The 19,965-nt window shown below is 64.0% G+C and overlaps 5 protein-coding genes across 5 annotated transcripts; 3 read left to right on the forward strand and 2 right to left on the reverse strand.

The window, feature by feature from the left end:
- Window positions 1–1,789: 1,789 nt before the first annotated feature.
- Window positions 1,790–2,817, reverse strand: CHLNCDRAFT_59274 (expressed protein). The gene is made up of 3 exons (XM_005843305.1): window positions 2,704–2,817; window positions 2,374–2,519; window positions 1,790–2,246 (listed from the first exon to the last, which is right to left on the reverse strand). Exons 1-3 carry the CDS (start codon window positions 2,785–2,787, stop codon window positions 2,009–2,011), a joined length of 468 nt encoding a protein of 155 aa, XP_005843367.1. The 5' UTR covers window positions 2,788–2,817; the 3' UTR covers window positions 1,790–2,008.
- Window positions 2,818–5,055: 2,238 nt separating this feature from the next.
- On the forward strand, window positions 5,056–9,527 carry CHLNCDRAFT_141178 (hypothetical protein; the record flags this gene model as incomplete). Its single annotated transcript, XM_005843247.1, has 13 exons — window positions 5,056–5,100; window positions 5,272–5,540; window positions 5,681–5,759; window positions 5,967–6,066; window positions 6,341–6,852; window positions 7,064–7,189; window positions 7,389–7,544; window positions 7,712–7,800; window positions 7,941–7,993; window positions 8,202–8,275; window positions 8,453–8,740; window positions 8,933–9,136; window positions 9,297–9,527. The coding sequence occupies 13 exons, from the start codon at window positions 5,056–5,058 to the stop codon at window positions 9,525–9,527; spliced, it is 2,226 nt and encodes a 741-aa protein (XP_005843309.1).
- A 734-nt stretch (window positions 9,528–10,261) lies between these two features.
- Window positions 10,262–11,832, forward strand: CHLNCDRAFT_55220 (hypothetical protein; the record flags this gene model as incomplete). Its single annotated transcript, XM_005843248.1, has 6 exons — window positions 10,262–10,322; window positions 10,538–10,699; window positions 10,859–10,945; window positions 11,087–11,147; window positions 11,497–11,503; window positions 11,740–11,832. 6 exons carry the CDS (start codon window positions 10,262–10,264, stop codon window positions 11,830–11,832), a joined length of 471 nt encoding a protein of 156 aa, XP_005843310.1.
- CHLNCDRAFT_141180 (hypothetical protein) lies at window positions 11,813–14,432 on the reverse strand (the record flags this gene model as incomplete). Its single annotated transcript, XM_005843306.1, has 11 exons — window positions 11,813–12,120; window positions 12,281–12,371; window positions 12,521–12,581; window positions 12,724–12,768; window positions 12,895–13,015; window positions 13,174–13,303; window positions 13,504–13,601; window positions 13,765–13,858; window positions 13,960–14,044; window positions 14,147–14,273; window positions 14,378–14,432. The coding sequence occupies 11 exons, from the start codon at window positions 14,430–14,432 to the stop codon at window positions 11,813–11,815; spliced, it is 1,215 nt and encodes a 404-aa protein (XP_005843368.1).
- Window positions 14,433–17,236: 2,804 nt separating this feature from the next.
- Window positions 17,237–19,732, forward strand: CHLNCDRAFT_141182 (hypothetical protein; the record flags this gene model as incomplete). The annotated part of the gene is made up of 7 exons (XM_005843249.1): window positions 17,237–17,242; window positions 17,354–17,511; window positions 18,053–18,246; window positions 18,478–18,578; window positions 18,854–19,069; window positions 19,172–19,254; window positions 19,585–19,732. 7 exons carry the CDS (start codon window positions 17,237–17,239, stop codon window positions 19,730–19,732), a joined length of 906 nt encoding a protein of 301 aa, XP_005843311.1.
- Window positions 19,733–19,965: the final 233 nt, after the last annotated feature.

Raw genomic sequence — 19,965 nt, forward strand, 5'->3', positions numbered from 1 at the left:
GAGTATGCTGAGCTCTTCCACAGTCCCGGGCCACGCCTTGCCCTCCCTGGCCGCCTTCCTCGGCCAGGCCAGGCAGGGCCGGCTGGCCCGGTTTGCCGACCGGTGCCATGAGGAGCATGCTGCTGCCCTGGCACAGTGACTCCCTCGGTTCCCTTGAGTAGGGCCCAGGCATCTTTTGCCCGGCCTTGGCTCCCGACCCACCCCCTCCCCCCGCAGGTAAGAGCAGCGTCAGCGTCAGCAAGCAACGGTCAGCGGCAGCCCCACCACCCCCACCTCCGCCTCACACACTCACTGGCCCCTTGCGCGATGGCACGCCGGCATGTTGGCATGGGAACGCCAAGCCCGGCACGGTAGCGGCGGCTGACTGAGTAATGGCACAGCCGACCGCCGCGGCAGGCCACTTTGCACTCCTGCCTGCAATGCATGCACCCTTACATGTGCAGCCTTCTGGTATTTTCATGTGCCTGGGAGATGTGCGGGCATGGGGGCCCATGTGCCCCATGCCATTTGAGTGCCCGGCGGCGGCGCTGCCTGCCGCCGGGAGCCCGCACCAGCATCGGCACCCGTCGGCCTGGCAGGCCTAAGCTGCTAAGGATCCCCACGTCCCCCACCACGTTGTGGGGGTTGCGTGTCCGGCAGGACGGGGAGCGGGGCCAGGGTGGGGTGACCCTGGGACGCTCAGCTGGGGGGAGGGTGGTCGGAGCCATGGAGAGGGTGCTCCATGGTCCACCCCCTCTCTTGATGCCCCTTGATCACGTGTGCCCCCTGCCCAAGGTCTGCTCACGCGGCCTATCATAGCGGGGTGACTGTAACACAGGGACCAGCTTCTGATTCCCTCTGGCACTTGGCCCCTCCCACACCCCTGCTGCAGCTGGCCTGAACTGCCATCGCTCCTGCTACACCCTCGACCTCGCCAAGGCGCTGCCCATCAAGCAGGCCTTGTTCAAGGCCTGCAAGGTGGTCGGCAAGGTGGTCATCAAGGGCGCCCGTCGCCGCGAGTGAGTGACCGCAGCGCTCGAGCGTGGCTGCCCTGACATGGCGGACCATGGCTTGCGCAGCTGGCAATGCGTTGCTGGCGCAGCTGTTTGGCTGGCGTGCGCCGCGCAAGGAGCGGCCTGCCATCAGGGCTGCACCCCACTTCTGCCGCCTTCCCTCTCATTCGGCTTAAGCCGCAAGATTGAAACCCTTGCGCGCCGTGCTCCTTCGCCGCCACCCTGCGCAGCCCCAAGAAGCCGGCGTCCAACCGCTCTCAGGCCAATGCCTGGGGCTGCGGTTCCGTGATCGAGTACAAGTTGTGAGTGCCACCGTCCGCCCGGCTGCACTCGCCTGCCTGCCAGCCCCTGCCTTAGCTCGCTTGGCGCTGCTGCTCCATGTCCCACAACGCTTCGGTGGACTGCTGCTACTACTACTAAACACCCTGAATCACTGCTCGCCTGCCTCTTTGTCGCAGTTCTGGCCCCACTGGCCCCAAGGCTCTGACCGCCTACCAGAGCTGCGAGCACTCTGCCCCGCTGTACATCTCGAAGCTGCAGCCTTACAAGCTCAGCCTGCCCCCCGGCCCCCCCCGCGACTGGCGCTGCTGAAGGCGCGGCACTGAAGAGCGCTTGAAACGCTCACATGCCAGCATCTTCACCCGCACCAAGCGCATGCGCGTGCGCCTGCGTGCCGGCGGCCTCATCGTCATGATGATCCCCGGCCTGCCACCTGTCCCTCGATCCACTCACTCCCTTTCCCACACACTTTGCCCTCTGATCTGCACTATGTCTAGCAGATTTGTGACCTTGTTTTTGACCCCTAGTGTTACTTATCTACTCAAGCTGAGTGAGAGATCGATGACGGGAGAAGAGTTCAGCTTTTGGAAGTTCGCTCAGCCCTCTGTCACATAGGCAGGACGGTCCTGCCTGCCGCTCTGCTTGCTGCTGCCGCTGTCGCCTGCTTTGCTGCCGCTGCCCTGCTGCCGTCAGCCCCGAGCTTTTTGAGCAAGCTTGCTGTGATAGGCCTCTGGTACTTAGTAATTGGTTAGCACCACGCGTTCAGGGGATAGAAGACGGAGCGAGGGGGGCACAGTGTGCGCCGAGGTGTGCGTGCGGTGCAGGTGCGGCAGCCCAAACAAGTCGAGGCACTGGCGGCATACGGTGCTGCTGTCGCCAATCGACCGAGACCCACTTGCCAAGCAGCGCAGGTGCCCTGGCTCAGGAGAGCAGCAGCAGGCCCACCAGCACACTGCCAAGCGCCGCCAGGCCCGCCTGCATGCAAGGTTGGCGTGGTGCAGTGTTGTGCTTGTTGTCAGCCGCTGGCGCGTGGGGCTCCGCGTGTGTGCTGCTGATAGCAGGCGGGAAGCACAGCGGGTGGGTTCATTGCCGGGCGTGTCACCTGCACTGTGGTGCCCGCGCTTGGTGGCGGGGAGGAGGCCGGCTCCGAGGGTGTGGCGGGCTCTGGGGTGGAGGAGGCTGAGGCGGAGTCCGACTCACTGCCAGTGAAGCCTTCGCCGGTGTATTCCTCCTTGAGCGCGTCAGCATCTGCGGCAGGGGCAGCAAGGGATGCGGGTGGGTACGCCCGGCGGGCCTGGGTGTCCTGCTCAGGCGCCAGCTTGGCTCACCAAGCAGCACGCCGCGCCCGCGCTCCTTCACTCTCCGCAGCCACCGCCAGGCCCACACTGTTTCTCCCGTTGGGCAGCCCCGCCAGTGGCTGCACCGCCCTCACCCGGCAGGTTGGCCAGCTCCTCCTCGGTGAGCGGGATGAAGGTGTCGTCATTGACGGGCTCATTGATGCCGCCCACCAGGTCATCCGCTGTCGTGTACTCGTTGCCCATCACGCCTAGAGGGGGTCAGGGGGCAGGGCGAGGGGAGGCAGCGGAAGGTGAGGGCGGGGGGAGCAGGCAGGAAAGCAGAGGCCGCCTCAGGTGCACTGCGTCAATGTGTGGCGTGGCTGTGCAGCGCTGCTGTCGCAGTAGCTGGCTGTGCAGTGCATGGTGGAGGTTCAGTGAAGGCAAACGCTGAATGGCGGCTGGAGCAGCCACCGCGCGGTGCAAGTACCAGCAGACGGGGCGCCGCCTGCCACTGGGCAGCTCATGCAGCGCACCAAAGATGGCCTGAGTGGGGTCTTCCGCCATGCGGGTCAGGATGCCGCTGCAAGGATGGGGTGCAGTGGGGCCACGTTGAGCCCAGCTCAGCATGGCTCCCATGTGTCAGCGCATGCCTGCACCGCTGCCAGGCGGCATGCACACACTAGCAATGCATGGGCTTGTCGGCGGGCACGAGTTGCAGGCCGGGCTGCACGCTGTCTTTCAGCGCTGCCCGCGCTGCGCCCGCTCACATGGCCGACTGGTTGGCGGCATCCAAAAAGTCAAAGTAGCCCAGCGGGTTGCCCTCGCCGTCGGTCAGCCCCTGGGCAATCTCGTCCAGCATGGTCTGCGGTGGCGGGCAGGCGGGAGGTGGCAGCAGGGCGATTGGGACGGGCTGGCCGGGAGCAGCGGCCAGGAGTACCGGTGCGCAGGCCCTGCCGCGGACGTTTGCCCCCGCGCGGAGCGAGGCAGGAGTGGCGCGGTGTGTTCAGGTGAGGGAGCTGGGAGGTGGCCCGGCAGGGCATGCGGGGCGGGGCTGGCAGTGGCGGCGGGCGCACAATGTTGACCAGGTCGATCACGATGGGGGCGAACTGGGTGTCGGAGGGGTTCCAATCAAAGATGGTCCACAGGACGGGCCACTTGGGGTCCTGTGCGCAGGCAGCGGCAGGGGGTGGGGGTGTCAGGGTCAGGGCGGGCGGGCGAGTGGGTGCGTGAGGGTGCTCGCGCCGGTCTGCGCTGCGCCCACTCCCAGCCTGGCCTCTGGGGTCTGCTCTCTTCTCCCTGCCAGCCCCACCTTGATGTTGACCATCACAGTCTCCCCCACCACCTCCATGTTGTAGCCATCATACCTGCGGCGCAGGCAGCACAGATATTGCTTTGCTTTGGGGCCAGCAAGCGCGGTCGACACGGCGAGCCCCCGGGGGTTGGTACACACACAGACGCCCCCGCACTGCTGTGGCTGCACTCACTCATAAGACCACATCTCTGGGTCGAAAATTTTGGAGTCGGTGCCGACAGGGGAGATGAGGGTGAAGCCGGCGTTGGGGGGGTCCTTCTGGTCGCCAATCACTGTGGCCTGCAGGGCAGGGAAGTGGCGGGGCAGCCGAGGGATGCAGCGCTTCGGCACCTGCTGCAAGATGCGGATCACAGTGGCCGCCTGCGCTGTGGGCAGCCGCCTGGCTGCCCACAATGCCGCCACCCTAGGGTGGCGGCATGCCCAGCACATGCGCAGCACATCCGCCGCCGCCGTTGCCACGCAGCCGGTGCACAGGGGCGGTGGCCACGTCTCGACGGTGCGCACCGCGGTGAGGTTGAGCGGGTTGCTCTGGCCCAGCTTTGCGCCGTTCAGGGATGCCCCCACGCCCTCGGTCTGGGCGTTGGGGTCCACAAACTCGGCAGCAGCAGCAAGGCGCGGCGGCGCCGCCGCCAGGATGGCCAGCGCCAGCACGGCCCGGATGAAAGGCGCCATGTCTGTTCGGCGATCTGCGGCAGCGTGATGCTGGCACGGCAGCATGGAGGCGCTTCAGAAAGGCTGTGTGGGTGCGCGGGCACAATCAGACGCGCATGTAGACATCGAATGGGCCGATGGGGCCCAGTCTCAACAGCTCGTTCGACTTCTATCCCGCTGCGAAGCACACATAGAACGGGTTTTCTCTCACCTTTGATTGACCACGGGCAATGGAAGGGTGTTGGGATCCCTAATGGGCTGCAAGACCAACTCCAGCGGTGGCAGCTGTCTTGTGCGATCTGCCCTGCTGCTCGATCGCAAGGGCTCGAGAGGGAGCTCAGCGCTCGCGGGGGAACATTTCGGGGGGCATATCCATATTGGTTGATTCCCCGAACGGAACGCCCGGCGGGCACTCAGGCCTCGAAGATCTGAAGAAAGATGCCGGTCGGCTGGGCGATGCCCCCCCCCCCGGTGATGCCAGAATTTCGCTCCCAGCTCGCTCGCAAGGGCCCCAGGGAGAGGTGCTGCTTGGTGCCAACCGTAAATGGAGCACATGGACTCTGCACATAAGGACGTGGAGGCGGTGAAGGTGAGACCTCCCCTCGATGAGGCGTGATGCTTCCGCCATGCACGGCGCTGTCGGCTCTGTGGAGCGGCAGACTCAAATAAGGATTGGATACTGGGATTGAATTGTGAACCGTGGTCCCCGCTGAATCCACATGCACCCACCCGCCCGCCGCCCGCCCGCCCGTCGCTGCAGCCGCCACTCAAAGCTACGCCGCCGACCCCGAAAGGGGTGTGGGGCAGCCTGGTGGGCGCCCAGCAGACATGCTACCACCATGCCTCCCTCGTGTGGGACAAGCTGTCGTATGCCCTCAACTTTGAGTGGCTGGCGCTGGGGCGCATGCCCTCGCTCATCCTCTTTGTGCTGCTCATCATCGGCCTCTCCCTCACGGTGGGCCTCACCGGCCAGTCCGTCAAGGACGGCGTCACGCTGGGGGTGGAGTTCGGCGGCGGCTACCAGCTCATGTGGGTTTGACCGCACGCTTGGACATGAATATGCCACAGGGCCAGGCGGCAACAACACAGATCATGCTTCTCAGCCAGCTGCAGGGAAGCTGGTACCGTCCTCAAAGTTGTCAGCCGGCGCCACGTGCCCTGGCCTGCAGGTACTCGTGCTACCAGAAGGAGGGAGGGCCGCCAGTCACGGATGAAACCATGCAGGAGCAGGGTACCTTGGCTTTTGAGGTAGGGCAGCGGCTGCGCCTGTTGCATGGCACGTTTTTCAGGCGGCAGCACCATGGCAAGCAGCGGGCACATGTGGTGCGCGGCCTGCCTTAGCATGCCGGCAGCCCCTAAGCTGTGGGAACTCCTGGTCAGTTGGCCTGCGCCTGGGCCCATTGTTTCACACACACGCTCCCACCCGCCCACCCGCGTTGCGCACCGTGCCTGCAGCTGTGTGAAGAGAACGGCCAGCCCAACGCCCAAGTGACAGTACTGCTGCCCAGCAAAATTCAGATGGTGCTGCCAGGAGTGTCAGACACAAGCGAAATAGGTGCGGCGTGGGCATCGCTGTGCCCTTGCCCGCCTCAACACCTGGAGAGCGCGTGGCAGGTGGCACCTGTGCCCTGTCCTCCCCCCCTTGCTGTCCAGGAACCTGGCATCATGCTAGCGCCCTTGCCAGCCTGCGCGCCAGGCCGCCCTGCCCTGCCTACTCCCTTGGCTCCTTGGCTCCCCTTTTTCCTGCACATAGCGCGCCCTGCTCACTCCCTGCCGCTAGCTCATGTCCCTCTGGCTCCCACACCATGCCGCCGCCGCCCTGCGTGCAGGCCCCATCCTGGAGGGCTTGGAGGAGCTGCCGCTGGGCATGCAGGTGCGCTCCGCCATCTCCATGAGCGGCACCCAGGGCAAGGATGACCTGCACAAGACGGTGGTGGCTGCCGGCATCGCCCTGGGCATCGTGTGGGCGGGCCTGGTGCTGCGCTACCGCGCCGCCGGCCTCCTCGGCTTCTTCCTCTCCGTCGTCTTCCTCTGGCTCCACCTCGTCCTCTTCAACGCCTCCTCCTACGCCCTGTCTGACGCCGCGATCGTGGCAGTGGTGCTCAACATCGGGCTGGCGGCAGACGCCCACATCATCGCCTTTGAGCGGGTGCGAGAGGACCTGCACGCGCTGCCACGCGGCGCGGGGCGGCCTCAGGGCCTGGCCGCCCTGCACTCCGCCCTGCGCATCTCCCTCATCACCGTGCTGGAGGCCAACATCACAACCATGCTGGCCATGGTGGTGCTGTACGGGGTGGGCACAGGAGGCACCGTGGAGTTTGCCTTCACGGTCATCATCTCGGTGAGCGTGGGGCCTTGCTGGATGGCCAGCTGTGCTGGGCTGGCAAGGAGCTGGGCGGGCACCCCCATCAGCAAGCGCCTGGCAGCGGGCCCGGCGCAACATGCATGCATGTGCGCCGTCCACCCGGCTCTTCTCGTGCCAGCCTCGCCTGCTGGCCGACAGCCCCATGCGCCCTCTCATAGCCACACACACTGCTGCCCCTCCCACGCAGGTGTGCGCCTCCATTCTGATCAACGTGCTGCTGGCGCGCGCCCTGCTGCGCCTGGCTTGGAATGCTCAGCTCGTCTCCTGCGGCGGCTTCTTCGGGGACAAGGGGCCCGTGTATGATGAGGAGCGGGTGAGGAAGGCCCCGGAGGCCCTGCCGCTCTGTGCACGAACCACACCCCTGCTCGGTGCTCCTGCCAGCCTGGGACGCACGGTGCAACTGCTTCAGCGTCCCCCCCCCAGATGGCGGTGCCCCGCCACCACCGCCACCGCCATCACGCACACCTGCGCACACCCACATCCAACCCCCAGCACTCAACAATGCTGTGCAGAAAGAAAAGTACGAGCGCATCAACAGGTGGGTGCTGTGGCCCTACTGGAAGCCCAAGCGCCGCGTCACATTGGACTTTGTGCGCTACTGGTGGACGGGGGCGCTGGTCACCCTGGCCGTCATCATCGGCGGCAGCGTGATGCTGGGCGTCGAGGGGGTGAGGCGGCCAGCCGGCCAGCTGCGACGCCCGGCAGCAGCGCTTGTAGAGGAACGGCGCAGCATGCTAAGTGGTGGCCGTGGCATGCATGCAGCGCTGGGGAGGATCCGCGTGCCCCTGGCCACCCACCCAACCCCCTCCTGCTCACCTCTCCCCACCCCTCGCAGCTCAACTGGGGCGTGGACTACACGGCAGGCACCTCTGTGTCCATGCGCATCCCTCCACCATATGACTATACATGCGACTCTGTGATCAGGTGGGCAGATGTCTGCAGCCCAAGGCCAGAGAAACCTGTCATGCCAGCCTGCCATGGCTTTCGGCTGCGCCCCTGCCTGTCTGCCCTGCCCGCCTGCTGCGCCCCCACCTGTACCTGCCCGCTCGCCTGCCTCTCCGCAGGTATGCTGAGTATCGCACCAACACCACCGTCTCTCGCTGTACCATGGACGACGGTGAGCCGGGGTGGCAGCCGCAGGCTGGCCTCATGCTGGATGCCAGCAGCGGCCCAGCCTGCCCCACACGGCTGCCCGGCTCCGCTGCCTGCCATGGGCCAGGGCGTGCCATCGCCCTGGCTCAGTGCAGCAGCACCACGCCTCGCGCCCTGCCCGACTCTTGCGCTGCCGCTGCCGCTGCCGCTGCTCTTGTTTTCTTCCATTGCAGTGGGACATGTGGACCTGAAGTTCAAGGATGCTGTGGACCCCTACAACGTGCAGCTCATCATCTTCCGCATCACGGTGAGCTGGCGCTGAGCTGGCGCTGCCTGCTCTTTATTTGACGCAGCACCCTGGCCGGCCGGCCTGCCAGCACCCGCCATACGCCTGCCTGCCTGCGCGCCTGCCTGCCCGGCCCCATGGGGGCGCCCCCATGCGAGGTGCCACACCCACACCACACTACACACACCCTGTCTGCAGAATGTGCTGGGCGGGCCCATTGTGTACAACGAGTACACCATCGACAACGAGCTGGCCAAGGACCAGTCCAAGAAGGCGGTCATCGCCATGTGCGTCTCCGCCGCCGTCACCTGCGCCTTCCTGCTGCTGCGCTTCGGCCCCGGCTTCTCCTCCTCGGGCCTCCTCTCCATGGCCTCCACCGCCATCTTCACCGTCATGTGCTTCGCCATGGGCCAGTGGGAGGTCAACCTGCCCACCGTCTCGGCCCTGCTCACTGCCTTCTCCTACGCCATCAACGACTGCGTGGTGGTGTTTGACCGCATACGCTTCGAGGCAAGCGCGCGCTGGCGGTGTGGCGGCTGTGCGCATGGCGGCTGTGCTCGGCAGCAGACTGCAGAGCAAGCTGCACTGGGCGCTGCTCCTGCAGCATGCTGCATTGACCCTGGCCGCACGCTCACCCCGCTGCCCCGCTGTGTGCGCCGCGGCTGCCCTGGCGTGCAGGTGGCCAAGGAGGTGGAGGACGGCGGCACGGTGGACAACGCCGCCGCCCTGAAGAGCGTGGTCAACCGTGCCATGTCTCTGGTCACCATCCGGTCGCTGCTGACGCTGGAGACTGTGATGGTGTGCTCCCTGATGATCGTCATCATGGGCGGCGCCTCGCTCCACTCTTTCTCCCTGGCGGTCACGTTCGGGCTGCTCAATGCAGTGAGTGGAGAACCTACCCCGAGGAATGTCGCATGCTTGCGCACTTGAGATAATCTTGGAAGGGATTGTGGGGACGGGTCCTTCCAGTCACGGGGCTCATCCATGCTCAGGTGGTTCTAAGCTCAGCGCCCCCCCCACCCCCCCCTCCCCCCACCCACAGACATACACGACCCTCCTGGTGTGCACTCCCTTCTGGTACCTGCTGCGCGTGCTGGTCATGCGCTGGGCAGGCAAACAGACCGCCAGCTCAAGCAGCCTGCCGCCGCCACAGCAGGCTCAGAATGGCAGCGCGAGGCACAAAGAGTTTTACGAATTGGGCGAATCCAAGGCGTCCTTCAAAACCACGAGCTCCTCTGAGAACAGCGGCGGCATCCTAGCGCCACACGCGTGAGCGACAGCGGCGGCATCCTGGAGCCACACGCGTGAGCGACAGCGGCCCGTTGCAGCGGCCGGCCCCAGCAGGCAGCGCCTGCCCAGGTCACGTGGCACACAAAAATAAAACATCTAGCCTGCCGTCTGTTCAGCCTCCACCACCTGGTAGGCGACAGCAGAATAGCCCTGATGCTGGCACTGACGCCATCCCTCTTACGCGAACGCTCTCGGGCAATATTACATGCCTTATGTTTATCCTGTTGCAACGTCTGTTGACGGTGTTTTCTTCGTGTTGAATATAGCTCCCATATAAAAGAGCCAGTTTCCAAACAGGTAGGCCGGCACCGCAGCGGCGGCAGCGGCGGCAGCGGCGGCAGGGCTGTGTGCCAGCATGGCAGCCCACAGATGCCCACAGCCCTCCCCCCTGCTTCTTGAGTGTGTTTAGCGACCGATGGACCTGAAATACAGGCTCCGTCCCCAGCCCCTCTCGGGTTTGGCCCGCTCCGGTTCCCAAAGGTGCTGCAAGATCTCCAGCTGGATGCCTGCTTTCTGCGGGCATCTCAGTGATTTGCATGTCTTTTCCTGAGCACATCGGACTTCGGGCATCACTTTTTCTGCATTTGGGCTGCTGGCTATCCTTCTGCAGGCGACCGTGACGAGGTGGGCGTGTCCCCGCAGGCATGCATGAAGGGCCATGCGAGATGCCATGTGCATGTCTCTCTGAACACCTTGAAATTGTCGATCCGACCGCAGATGGCTTCCCGGACCACGCTGGCGCTGTGCATGGCGGCCTGCCTGGCCCTCTCCGCCGCAGGTGCAGTTCCGCGGGTCGCGCCGCCGCCGCCGCTCAGCACAGCCTGAACAGCGACTGCTACCGGCCAGCCAGAAGCCAGCACAGCCTGAGCAGTATGCACTGGCGAACCCCCTGCGTCATGCATGCGCATGGCACAGTGATACACAGCCAGAACCTCCCAGCAAGCCACTGACTGCTGCCGCCCGCCACCCCTCCTCCGCCTGGCTGAGCTGCAGCTGCCCTCCCACCCTTCTCCCAGACGACCGCCATCCCCTTCCTCCAGGGCGTGACTTACTTCCTGGACCCCGTCACCTTCTCCTCTGGCGGTGCCGCCGTGGTCAATGGCACCACCTTCATCCGCGCCACTATCACCCCCGCGGGCCTCGTCACCGAGCAGGGTGCGAGCGCCGCCTCTCACGCCTGTGCAGTGCCACGCCGCCGCGGCCGCGAGAGCAGGGTTTGATGCCTCGCATAGCGAAAGTGGCAACCCTCGACAACACCTTTGCCCCTGACCCAGATATGAGCCAGTGGCCTTGCTGGGTAATGCGTCCCTGCAGGCACCTACACCAGCTGGCAGTGCGGCACCGAGCCTGGCTCATACGTCGCCCTCACCGCTGTGACCACCACAAACTCGGACAACACCAGTGAGCCAGCCGGCGCGGCTCTTGCAACCGCATCCTTCGCCCCATGGCCATCATAAACACACACCTTACCCACATTCACACTTCAACTCTGCCCACCTGCATTCTGCCCACCAGCATTCTGCCCCACCTGCCTGCCTGCAGCCACCACTGTCGAGAAGTGCGAGTACGGTGTGCTGGATATGACGATGAACACGGTGGCAATGTAAGCCTCCCGCAAGCCCTTGGGGCAGCTGGCAGCTCACTGCCCACTATGCTGCCCACTGTGGTGGGCGCCAGCCCCTGCAGAAACTAGCCCCAGGACGGTGCGCTGCTCCCTGTCGTGCCCGCCCTTGGGGCACCTGAGCGAGACTCCTCTGCCGTGCCGATGCAGGAACTCCACCGAGGGGGCTTGCCCCACCATGGTTGACCCTACTATGGCCAACACCATTCTGTGAGCTGCGGCCATTCAGCTCTCTCAGCCCCTTCGCATGAACGCTGGGTCAGCGGCATCCCACCACTGACTGTCACCCTGCCCTGCTGCCTCTGCCGCCCATCACTCTTGCCCTGTGCAGGGACCAGGTGGCGGAGTCTGCCAACGTTTGCAATGCGACCGCGCTGGTTGCGCCTGACACTTCCACCGCGCCAACTGTGTGAGGCGCAAGCCCCGACACGCACTGCTGCAACTGCCTCCCCCTTCCCAAGTGTTTGCTTGGGTGCCATTGCACGCTGGCTAGACACCACCGATCTGCTACTGATTGCTGACTCGATTGAAACGCCCACTTGACTCTCTCTTGTGACTGGTTTTGCATGTAAAGGCCATCAGACAAGTGCTGGAAAAATGGGGCGTGATGGGAAACAGGGTGGCGGGGACAGAGCGATGGGGGGATCCTAATAATAGAGGGATTTGAAGTTGAGGTGGCGTCGCCGCAGCGAGGCGATGGTGTACTCGAAAGCCTTGCCGCCAGCCGCCGGCTCCCAGTGGAAGGCGTCTCGGTACCGCACCAGCCCCTGCACCAGCCGCTGGTACTGCTGGTCGGTGATGCTGCGCAGGATGCGCGGCAGGTCTGGCAGGTGCCCGTTGTTCAGCCGCAGGCTGAAGGTCTCGTATGGCAGCAAGTCCTCCAGCGGCTGAGCCACACGTTCCTGAATGACCAGCGGCACGCTGCCGGAGAACACGCATGTCAGCAGCCGCATGCCTGCACGTGACAGCATGGAGCACGCAGCCGAGATGAATTGAGCCAGCATGCATGGCAGGTGGTTGCTGATGCCCCAAAGGAAACATCTGCTCCCCCACACACTCGTCTAGTCAGATGCTGAACATGTGTCACCCTCCCTAGTGGCAGCAACACAACATACCAAATCCGTAGCCAAAGACCGCTGGGCAAAACTTGGAGGCCCGCAGCCGTTTCACATAGTCGCCCAGCCCTGTATCGCCCTCGGTCTCAAACTGCAGCACACGGCGTCAAGGCGGGGACTGGGGCTCAGACCACGACAGGCCGTGCCGAGGCGGCAGCAAATCAAGGACAGCAACGGTGAGGGCTACGCTGTATGAGGTCATAATAGAACACACTCAGAGCTGCAATGCTCTTTTCTCACAATTATCTCTGGGTCATTCCAGCGTTTGACCAGCTCTCGTAACAGTTGCCGCGTGTTGCCGCTGCAAGGGCTCAGCAGACCAGCAGCCGCAGTCAGTCGCACACTGGCTGCCACGCCTGTGCGCACGGCGGCATACCAGCAGCTTGCGCTGGCAATCTTCCTGTCCTGCCAAAGCCAAAAAGCTGCTACAGCAGAAGCCTCACCTGTATTCTGAGTCGTTGCTCACGGCTCCACTGAAGAAGAACAGCCTGCAGCGCGGACGCAGGGTGGGCGCCACAAGGGCTCGTGAGCACCTGGACAACGGCACGGTGATGTGGAAAGGGTGCTGTGCACCATGCTGGCAGGACCCAGGGAGGTGCTGCAGAGGGACTCACGAGGTCTTGGCCGCAATGATGTCCTCCACGCTGAGCTTGCGGGAAACCTCCATGAGCTCCCGCGCCATGTCGTCAAACGGCGGGGCCACCACATCACGCAGCGGGTTGTAACATGCGTTCTCTGCAGCAGGCAGCCGCATGCGGGCACAGGCGCAAAGGGCTTACACATTGCAACAGGCCTGGAGGGCGGCATGCCTGGCCAAGCAGACCCTGCAGCCACCTGCCGCACTCTGGCGCACGGCAGGTGGCCAGGGCGCGCAGCGCACCCAGCTGGCTCACCTGGGTTGGTCGCTGCGCCGGGGCCCCAGCCAACAGAAATGTTTATGGTGTTCAGGCCGAAATGCGTGAGCTTGATGGCCGCCTCTGTGCGGCCGGTGAGCGCACAGGCGCCGCGGTCGTTTGTGAGCCACTGCGCGGTGGGGGGGCAGGCACGGTGAGGGGGCAGGCAGCAACATGCTGAGCGAGGCAGAGAGAGGAAAAGACGCAGAGGCAGCAGGTAGCAGGGAGCGGACAGCACCAGGAGGCAGAAGCAGACAGGTGCAGGCAAGGGCGATGGAGCAGCGCAGCAGCAGGCAGTCAGCAAGCAGGCATCGTCAGGCAGCGCCTCACAAAGATGTGGTCCCTGCCCTGGCTGCGGTTCCAGTACGGGTAGTGCGAGGCAATGTGATCAGCCACCAGGTCCAAGTGCACTGCATTAAGCGCGTTGCCTGCCAGCAGGCGCCAGGAGCCACAGCAGCGGCGGTAGGGCCCAGAAGGCAGGCAGCTGTGTGCAGCGCAGACCAGGCGCTTGCTTGGTGTCTCACAAGCAAAACCAGGGGCAACAGGGCAGGCTGGCTGACGGGCTGGCTGCCAGTGCCGCTTGGGGCCCACCTCCGTAGCTCCAGCTCAGGGCGGGCACAAAGAAGAGGTTGGCCTCCGAGGGGTCCTCAGTGCGCACAGGGCTCATCAGCAGCTGCTCAATGAACTGCACACAAGGCACGCAGGCGCAGGCTACACGTTGAGTAGCCTCAGGCGCACCCCGCGCAGCGCGAGAAGCATGGGGCTGTGGCAGCAGCCCCCCCACACCTTGTGGTGAGCCAAGTGGATATGGTCTTCCTCTGGGCCGCTGGCGAGGTCAAGGTCATAAGCCAGCTGCGCGCTCAGCTCGTACCTGCACCAAATTGCCACACATTCTGTGTTGTGGCGGAGTGCGAGTGCAGTGCTGCGCAGAAAAGTGATTGGCCAGGCAGGCAGGAAGGCAGCAGCCGCATACATGTAGATTTTGAAGTTGACGGGGCTGGGGCGGGAGTGGTTGGCAGGGTACACCTTGCTCCTGGAGCAGCCCAGGCTGAAGTAGGGCGGCTGGCAGTGACAGAAAGCATCTTGGCACTTGCCGCGGCCTGCAGCGTGCAGGAAATGTCGAGTAAGAAGCCAAGGATGGTGTGCATGAGCGATAAAGCAGGCGCAAGTGGCGCTGTCAGCTGGCAGGGACAAGAGAGCTCACCGCTGCACTGGAGGAAGCAGCGGTTCTCCTCCACCTCGCATTTTTTCCCCTGCATAAGCAGAGCCAGCTCAACCAACTGGGCCCTCCTCCTCTGCCATGGTTTTCACAGCAGCATAGCAGCATCCAGTCAAATCCACCCAGGCAGCGCACAGCCGCAGCAACGACCAGCAGCCGCTTCAGGCCCATGCAACCACTCACGCTGTATCCTCGGAAGCAGGTGCAGCGCGGTTTGCCCCCCTCCACCTTGGAGCATTGGCCGCGCATGTTGCACTTTTGGGGGCATCGTGACAACGGCAGCGCCTCTTGGGTGCCGCCCAAAAACACGAGCACAGCGCTGCATAGAAAAGGCAGCGGCAAGGGGAACATGAGCCAGCAGTTGTCCTGGGAGGGTGCATTGGGGCAGCCGCTCTGTCAAGCAGATGCCGCCAGAGCAGGCAGTTGGCACGGCCCAAGGGCCCCGCGGCGCCGCCACTCTTGCCTGCGGTCAACCTCCTTGGCGCCTGGTTTTGAGCTTTCGTAGTACTTGACGCCCGTCTCCTTCTCTTCTGGGAGCACAGAGTACTGCACAAGAACACAAGGCCATCAAAGGCTTCGCCGTATGCTGCTGCTGCTGTGTACGCTGCCAGGCCTGCACAGACCTTTGCAGGCGGCCCGACCCCCTGATGCCACACGCTCCTCACTTGCCTGCTGGTCTGGCGGGACACCCTCCCGCTCGTAGCAGCCCAGGGGGTCGTCCTCACCAATCTGCCAGTGGCAGACCGCGGCGCCAGTAGAATTGGTGGGGCAGCCGTACACGCGGCACCGCCGCACGCACTCACAGCTCTGAGGATGCGAGAAATCGCAGCGCGCTGCAGCACAGCAACAGGAACACACAGAGGATGAGTGGCCTGGGCTGCATTGCCGCAGGGCGTGCATCTGGCCAGCCGGCAAGCGCATGACAGCAGACAAGAGGGCTCAGCCCACACCTGGCAGGTCAGGGGCGAACCGGCATGGCGCTAGCAGGTCTATCTCACAGCCCTCGCCTGTTCGCCCAAACGGGCACCTGCAAACCATCGCAGGCGGGCGAGCGGCAACCGGTCGGCACAGCGGCGCCCACCAGGCGGCGGCTGCCAGTGCGCAAGTTTGCCATCATCTCACATGCACTGTCCATTCTCCCCGCAGTTCCTGCAAGCGTGGACAGCAGCAAAAACCCAACTTTTGTCACATACTGTGCCGTGACGGGTGGCTGGCTGCGCCCCCGCCTGCTGCAGGCATCGTGCAGACTCACCCATATTTGGTGCACTCTGCGTGACAGCTAGGGGGGCCAGGGCCGTCCACTGCAAGTGCAATCGCTGCAGAGAGCAGCAGCAGCGCACAAACCGGGCTATACGGCCGCATAGTCCATCTACAAATCGGTGTGAGGCCTCTAGAAGGGCTTGGGGAAACGTACTGCTCACCTGCCCGGTACATGTTCAAGGCCCTTGATTCTCTGATTCCTCCCCCTATTCACGAATGTTTGTAAACGGACCTTCCAGGTGTACTACACATCTCCCTGCGCTTTGCGACACCAGAAGCTGTGTCTTGCAGCCAGTCCGCAGGCGGCCTGCACGGTGCACCATTTTGCATCCGGGGCAGGTAAGCAGCAATGCAGCAGCAATAACCGCTCCAGGCGCCGCCAGCAGGGTCGCAGCTCGCAGAGTCAACTTGACACCTTGATGCATCATGCATCATGCACCATGATGGCTGCCGCCGCCGACACCGTGGGTGCAGGCATATCCCTCCCCTGCAAACGCCAATGTCCCTGCTGGAAGTGAAGGCGGCGACTGGCGGCAGCCCGCCGCCGACGTCCCCGTTGCTGTCTCTGCCGTGGCTGCTCTGCATGGTCCTGGCGATGGCTGTCGCCTACCAACAAGTCGCCCACGGCGGCAGCACTGCCAGCTGTTCCATGCGCATTCAGCAGCCTCCATTTGATGGGGCAGACCGGCAGCATGCGGGCGCACCCTGCCAGGTGCATCAGCTGGTAGGTCTCTACTCTTCCTTGGGCGGCGACAGGATGCGGGCGGCGAGGGAGGTGCTGAGGCGGTGGCGGCTCTTCTACCCGGAGGCACCCCTGTACATCATCAACGAAGGCAGGGATGCTGCCCTGGAGGCCGCGGCCCGCGAGCATGGCGCCCACCACGTGTATGCGCCAGCCACATCCGACACGCAGACCACCATCTTTTCCTCGGTCAAGGACGCGGCGCGCTGGATGCAACACTTGATCGACGCCGGCTCCATGGCCGACTGGGTGATTCTGCTGGAGGACGACGTGCACATCCTCAAGCCCATCTCCTTCCACACCCTGCGCCACGACATCAACGGCGACAACAAGGATGTGCGGCTGTCGGACGAGCTGGTCAAGGTGGGCAGGCAGTGGCCTGCTGGCAGCATCCCACTGGAGCCAGCCGCTGGGCAACGCTGGCAACTGCAAGCTGCCACTCAACGCCTGATGGCGGCCGCGTCAGCACAGCAGCCGCCTTCTAGTCTGCATGACCTCCTATTTTTTCCCTGCCATCTTGCCAATTTGGCCTTTCTGGCACCCTACAGGTGGTTGAGCGCGTGCGCGGCCAGCCGCTGGCAGACCGGCATTTTGGCGGCTGCGGCGGCGCCATTTTCCGCGGCTGCTTCCTGCGCCAGCTGGGCAGGTCGCACTGGCGCAAGTGGGTGGCCCAGCTGCTGGCCGCTGCCGATGGCGTCATCATCTCTGACCAAATGGTCACTAGTCTGATGCACTGCATCAACGGCACCATCGGCCAGTACCCCGGCTTCTCCGAGACCTGGCACCAGGCACGCCTGCCGAGGCGGGCCACGCTTTGAAGGGGACAGCGGCCCTGCGCTGCCATGCGGGTTGAGGCAGCTCAGTCAGCAGAGGTGTAGCACTGGTGGATGCTTACTCCATGCATGTCCTCGTGACTGGCATCGATTCCCTATCCGCCGTATCGCTTCTCTTCCTCGCAGGACTACGAGGCACGCAGGGCGGCGGGCAGCATCGAGGTGGTCCACAAGGAGAAGAGCTTCTATGAGGATGAAGCAGAGTTGGAGAAGTTCATTGAGGAGGCACAATTGGAGTGCGATGCAGAAACGGGGGAGTGCCGTCTGGTGGAGAGCGGAATAGCGTGAGCGCCATGATGGCGTCTGACCCGTGCAACAGAATTTGAGCAAAACAGCAGAACAGCAGTGGCTCTCCTGGTGTTGCAGTATGGTGCCGAAATGCATCTGCTGTGGGGAACGAGGGAAGAGGGGGGTCTAACTTCAGAGGAGGCTGAGGCGGGCTGCCGCGCAAGGCAGCATGCTGGGGTGGGCGCAGCGCGTGTGTTACACATGAGATGCTGCTCAGCACGGAGCGTGCAGAGATGCTGGCATGCCAAGCAGATGCTTGCGAGGGCTTCCCACATCGCAGAATTACTACGTCTCTCAATCGGCTCCGGCATGAAGACACGGACCGGTATGAGAGGGACTGTCTGGGCTTTGGTGGTGGCCTGCGTGGCCTTTCAGGCACTGAGGCTGAGGACACAGCGGGCGCCGCGATTTGAGCAAGTTGATGAAGATCTGTTTAGGCGAGCAGTGAGAGATTGGACGGAGGGGCCTGTACTGCCGCCGCCGCCGCTCGCTGCCCGCTGCCGCCACTCACCTCGCTCCCGCATTGCCCCGCTGCAGCCTCACCCAGTGGTGGCAGCCCATTCCAGGCCTGCTGTCCATCCCCATCTCGGTGTTTCTTGTGCACCAGGAGGGCAAGTGGGCGCTGGTGGATGCGGGGGTGCTGGGCACGCCTCGCCACCCTCACGCTCAGCAGCTGCTGGCGGCGCTCCATGAGACCATCCCAGCGGCAGAACAACTGGCAGCAATCATTGGTGGGTACAGTTCAAACGCTGTTGAATTGCGCTGCTGTGCAGCGTAGTTATTGGCAGGACCACCACACAGACATGCCGCAAGCAGACTCCCTCTCGCAGGGCTGGCAGCCACGGCAGAGCAGCTCGGCTGCCCATCGCCTGCTGCTTGAAAGCATGCCCTTGGTGCCACACGCTCAGGGCTACCTGACATTGGCTGCACTCTGTTTCGCTGGCCTGCACGCACGCCTGCAGTATCTCACCACCACCCTGACCATGTGGGCGCGCTGCCGCTGCTGCTGGGAGCCTACCCAGAGGCCAGGGTGGTGTTCCACGAGTATGAGGCGCCCTTCCTTGTGGGTAGCCAACACTTTGTGAGGCCAGGGAGCCTGGCAGCCCGCGTGCTGCGCTGGGCCGGCCTCCTGGGCGAGCAACCTGTCAAGGCAAGCAGCAGCTTGCTGGGCGGCAAGGGCGGGGAGGCGGGGTGCGGGAGTGCCTGGTAATGCTTGATCATGATGGGCAACGCTGCTTGCCGAAGGCTGAGCAGTGCATGCTGTCGTCTATGCAGCAGGTGCAGTTGTGTGGCAACCAGCAGCCAGCCAGCCTCCCCCTCCCTCCATCCTTTGTGCAGGTGCCCGCTGCTCGGGCAGTTGTTCTGGAGGAGCCGCTGCTCGAGCTTAGCCAGATTGGATTTGATGAACTCACCTACATCATCAGCTTTGGCCACTCCCCTGGGCACATCAGCCTGCTGCACAGCCCCTCCAGCACGGTGCTGGCAGGAGACGCGCTCTCCTTCGTCAAGCCTTCGCTGCGCCTCAACAGCCCGGCGGATGCCAATGACACGCGGGTGAGCCGTGCTGGCAACTGGCAGCAGGACAGGTGGCGCTGGGCCTGGGCAAGCTGCGACGGGGACCTGCTGTGTGATGCACCGCTCTGGCCTGCCATGCAGGTGGTGGGCACCTGGAGGGTGTCGCCATCCTTGCCGGGACTCACGCTGCGGGCATGGCCGCACGTCTTGTGCGTCGGCTCCAGGTACAGCTCACGACACTTCCGCTGCTGGGCAGTGTAGTGAACCTGAGGCAGGGAACAGATGTTGTGACCCGAGAGCTTGTATGCTCTCCCACACCGTCCTGCAGCTGCAATCAAGCAAATGCGACGACATCTCTGTGCATGCTGGCAGACTGGATGCAATACGACCGCCTGATCGCATCCCACGACTGGGCAGCTGGGAGAGGAGGCGGCGGCGGCTGGACCAAGGCATGTGTGGCATGCATAGCTGTGCTGCCCGCCCGGAGATCTTTGCGCCGCGGGCATTTCCAGTCACCGCTCCGATTTTATGAGCTGTTCCCTGTTTTCCTTAAGGCTGCAGGGCGATATGCAGGCGCTGTCAGCCTCCATGCCAGGCTGCGTACAGCTGGCCAAAGAGGCGGCCGAGTCGGCAATGGGGCAGGCAGCGGTGGATGCAGGCGTGGCGGTTGGGGAGGATGAGGAGGACGACGAGTACGAGTGACAGAGCTTCAGAAGAAGGATTTATAACTGTGAAAGGCTCAGCTCGAGTGCTGGTGGATGGGGGGCTGATCGGACCCAAACGCCCCGCCAGCGGTGTGCCTGCCCATGTAGTGCCCCACCAAATGTACGTACTGCAGCATCTCCCAAGCACAATTCTGCCCAGTCCTGAGTACTTCCATTATGTTGATCAATCATGTAAATTGAACAACTGCACGTTGGCCGGGGGGACGCAGC

This window comes from Chlorella variabilis (genome assembly GCF_000147415.1).
Source record: "Chlorella variabilis unplaced genomic scaffold CHLNCscaffold_32, whole genome shotgun sequence".
NCBI classification, from domain to species: domain Eukaryota; kingdom Viridiplantae; phylum Chlorophyta; class Trebouxiophyceae; order Chlorellales; family Chlorellaceae; genus Chlorella; species Chlorella variabilis.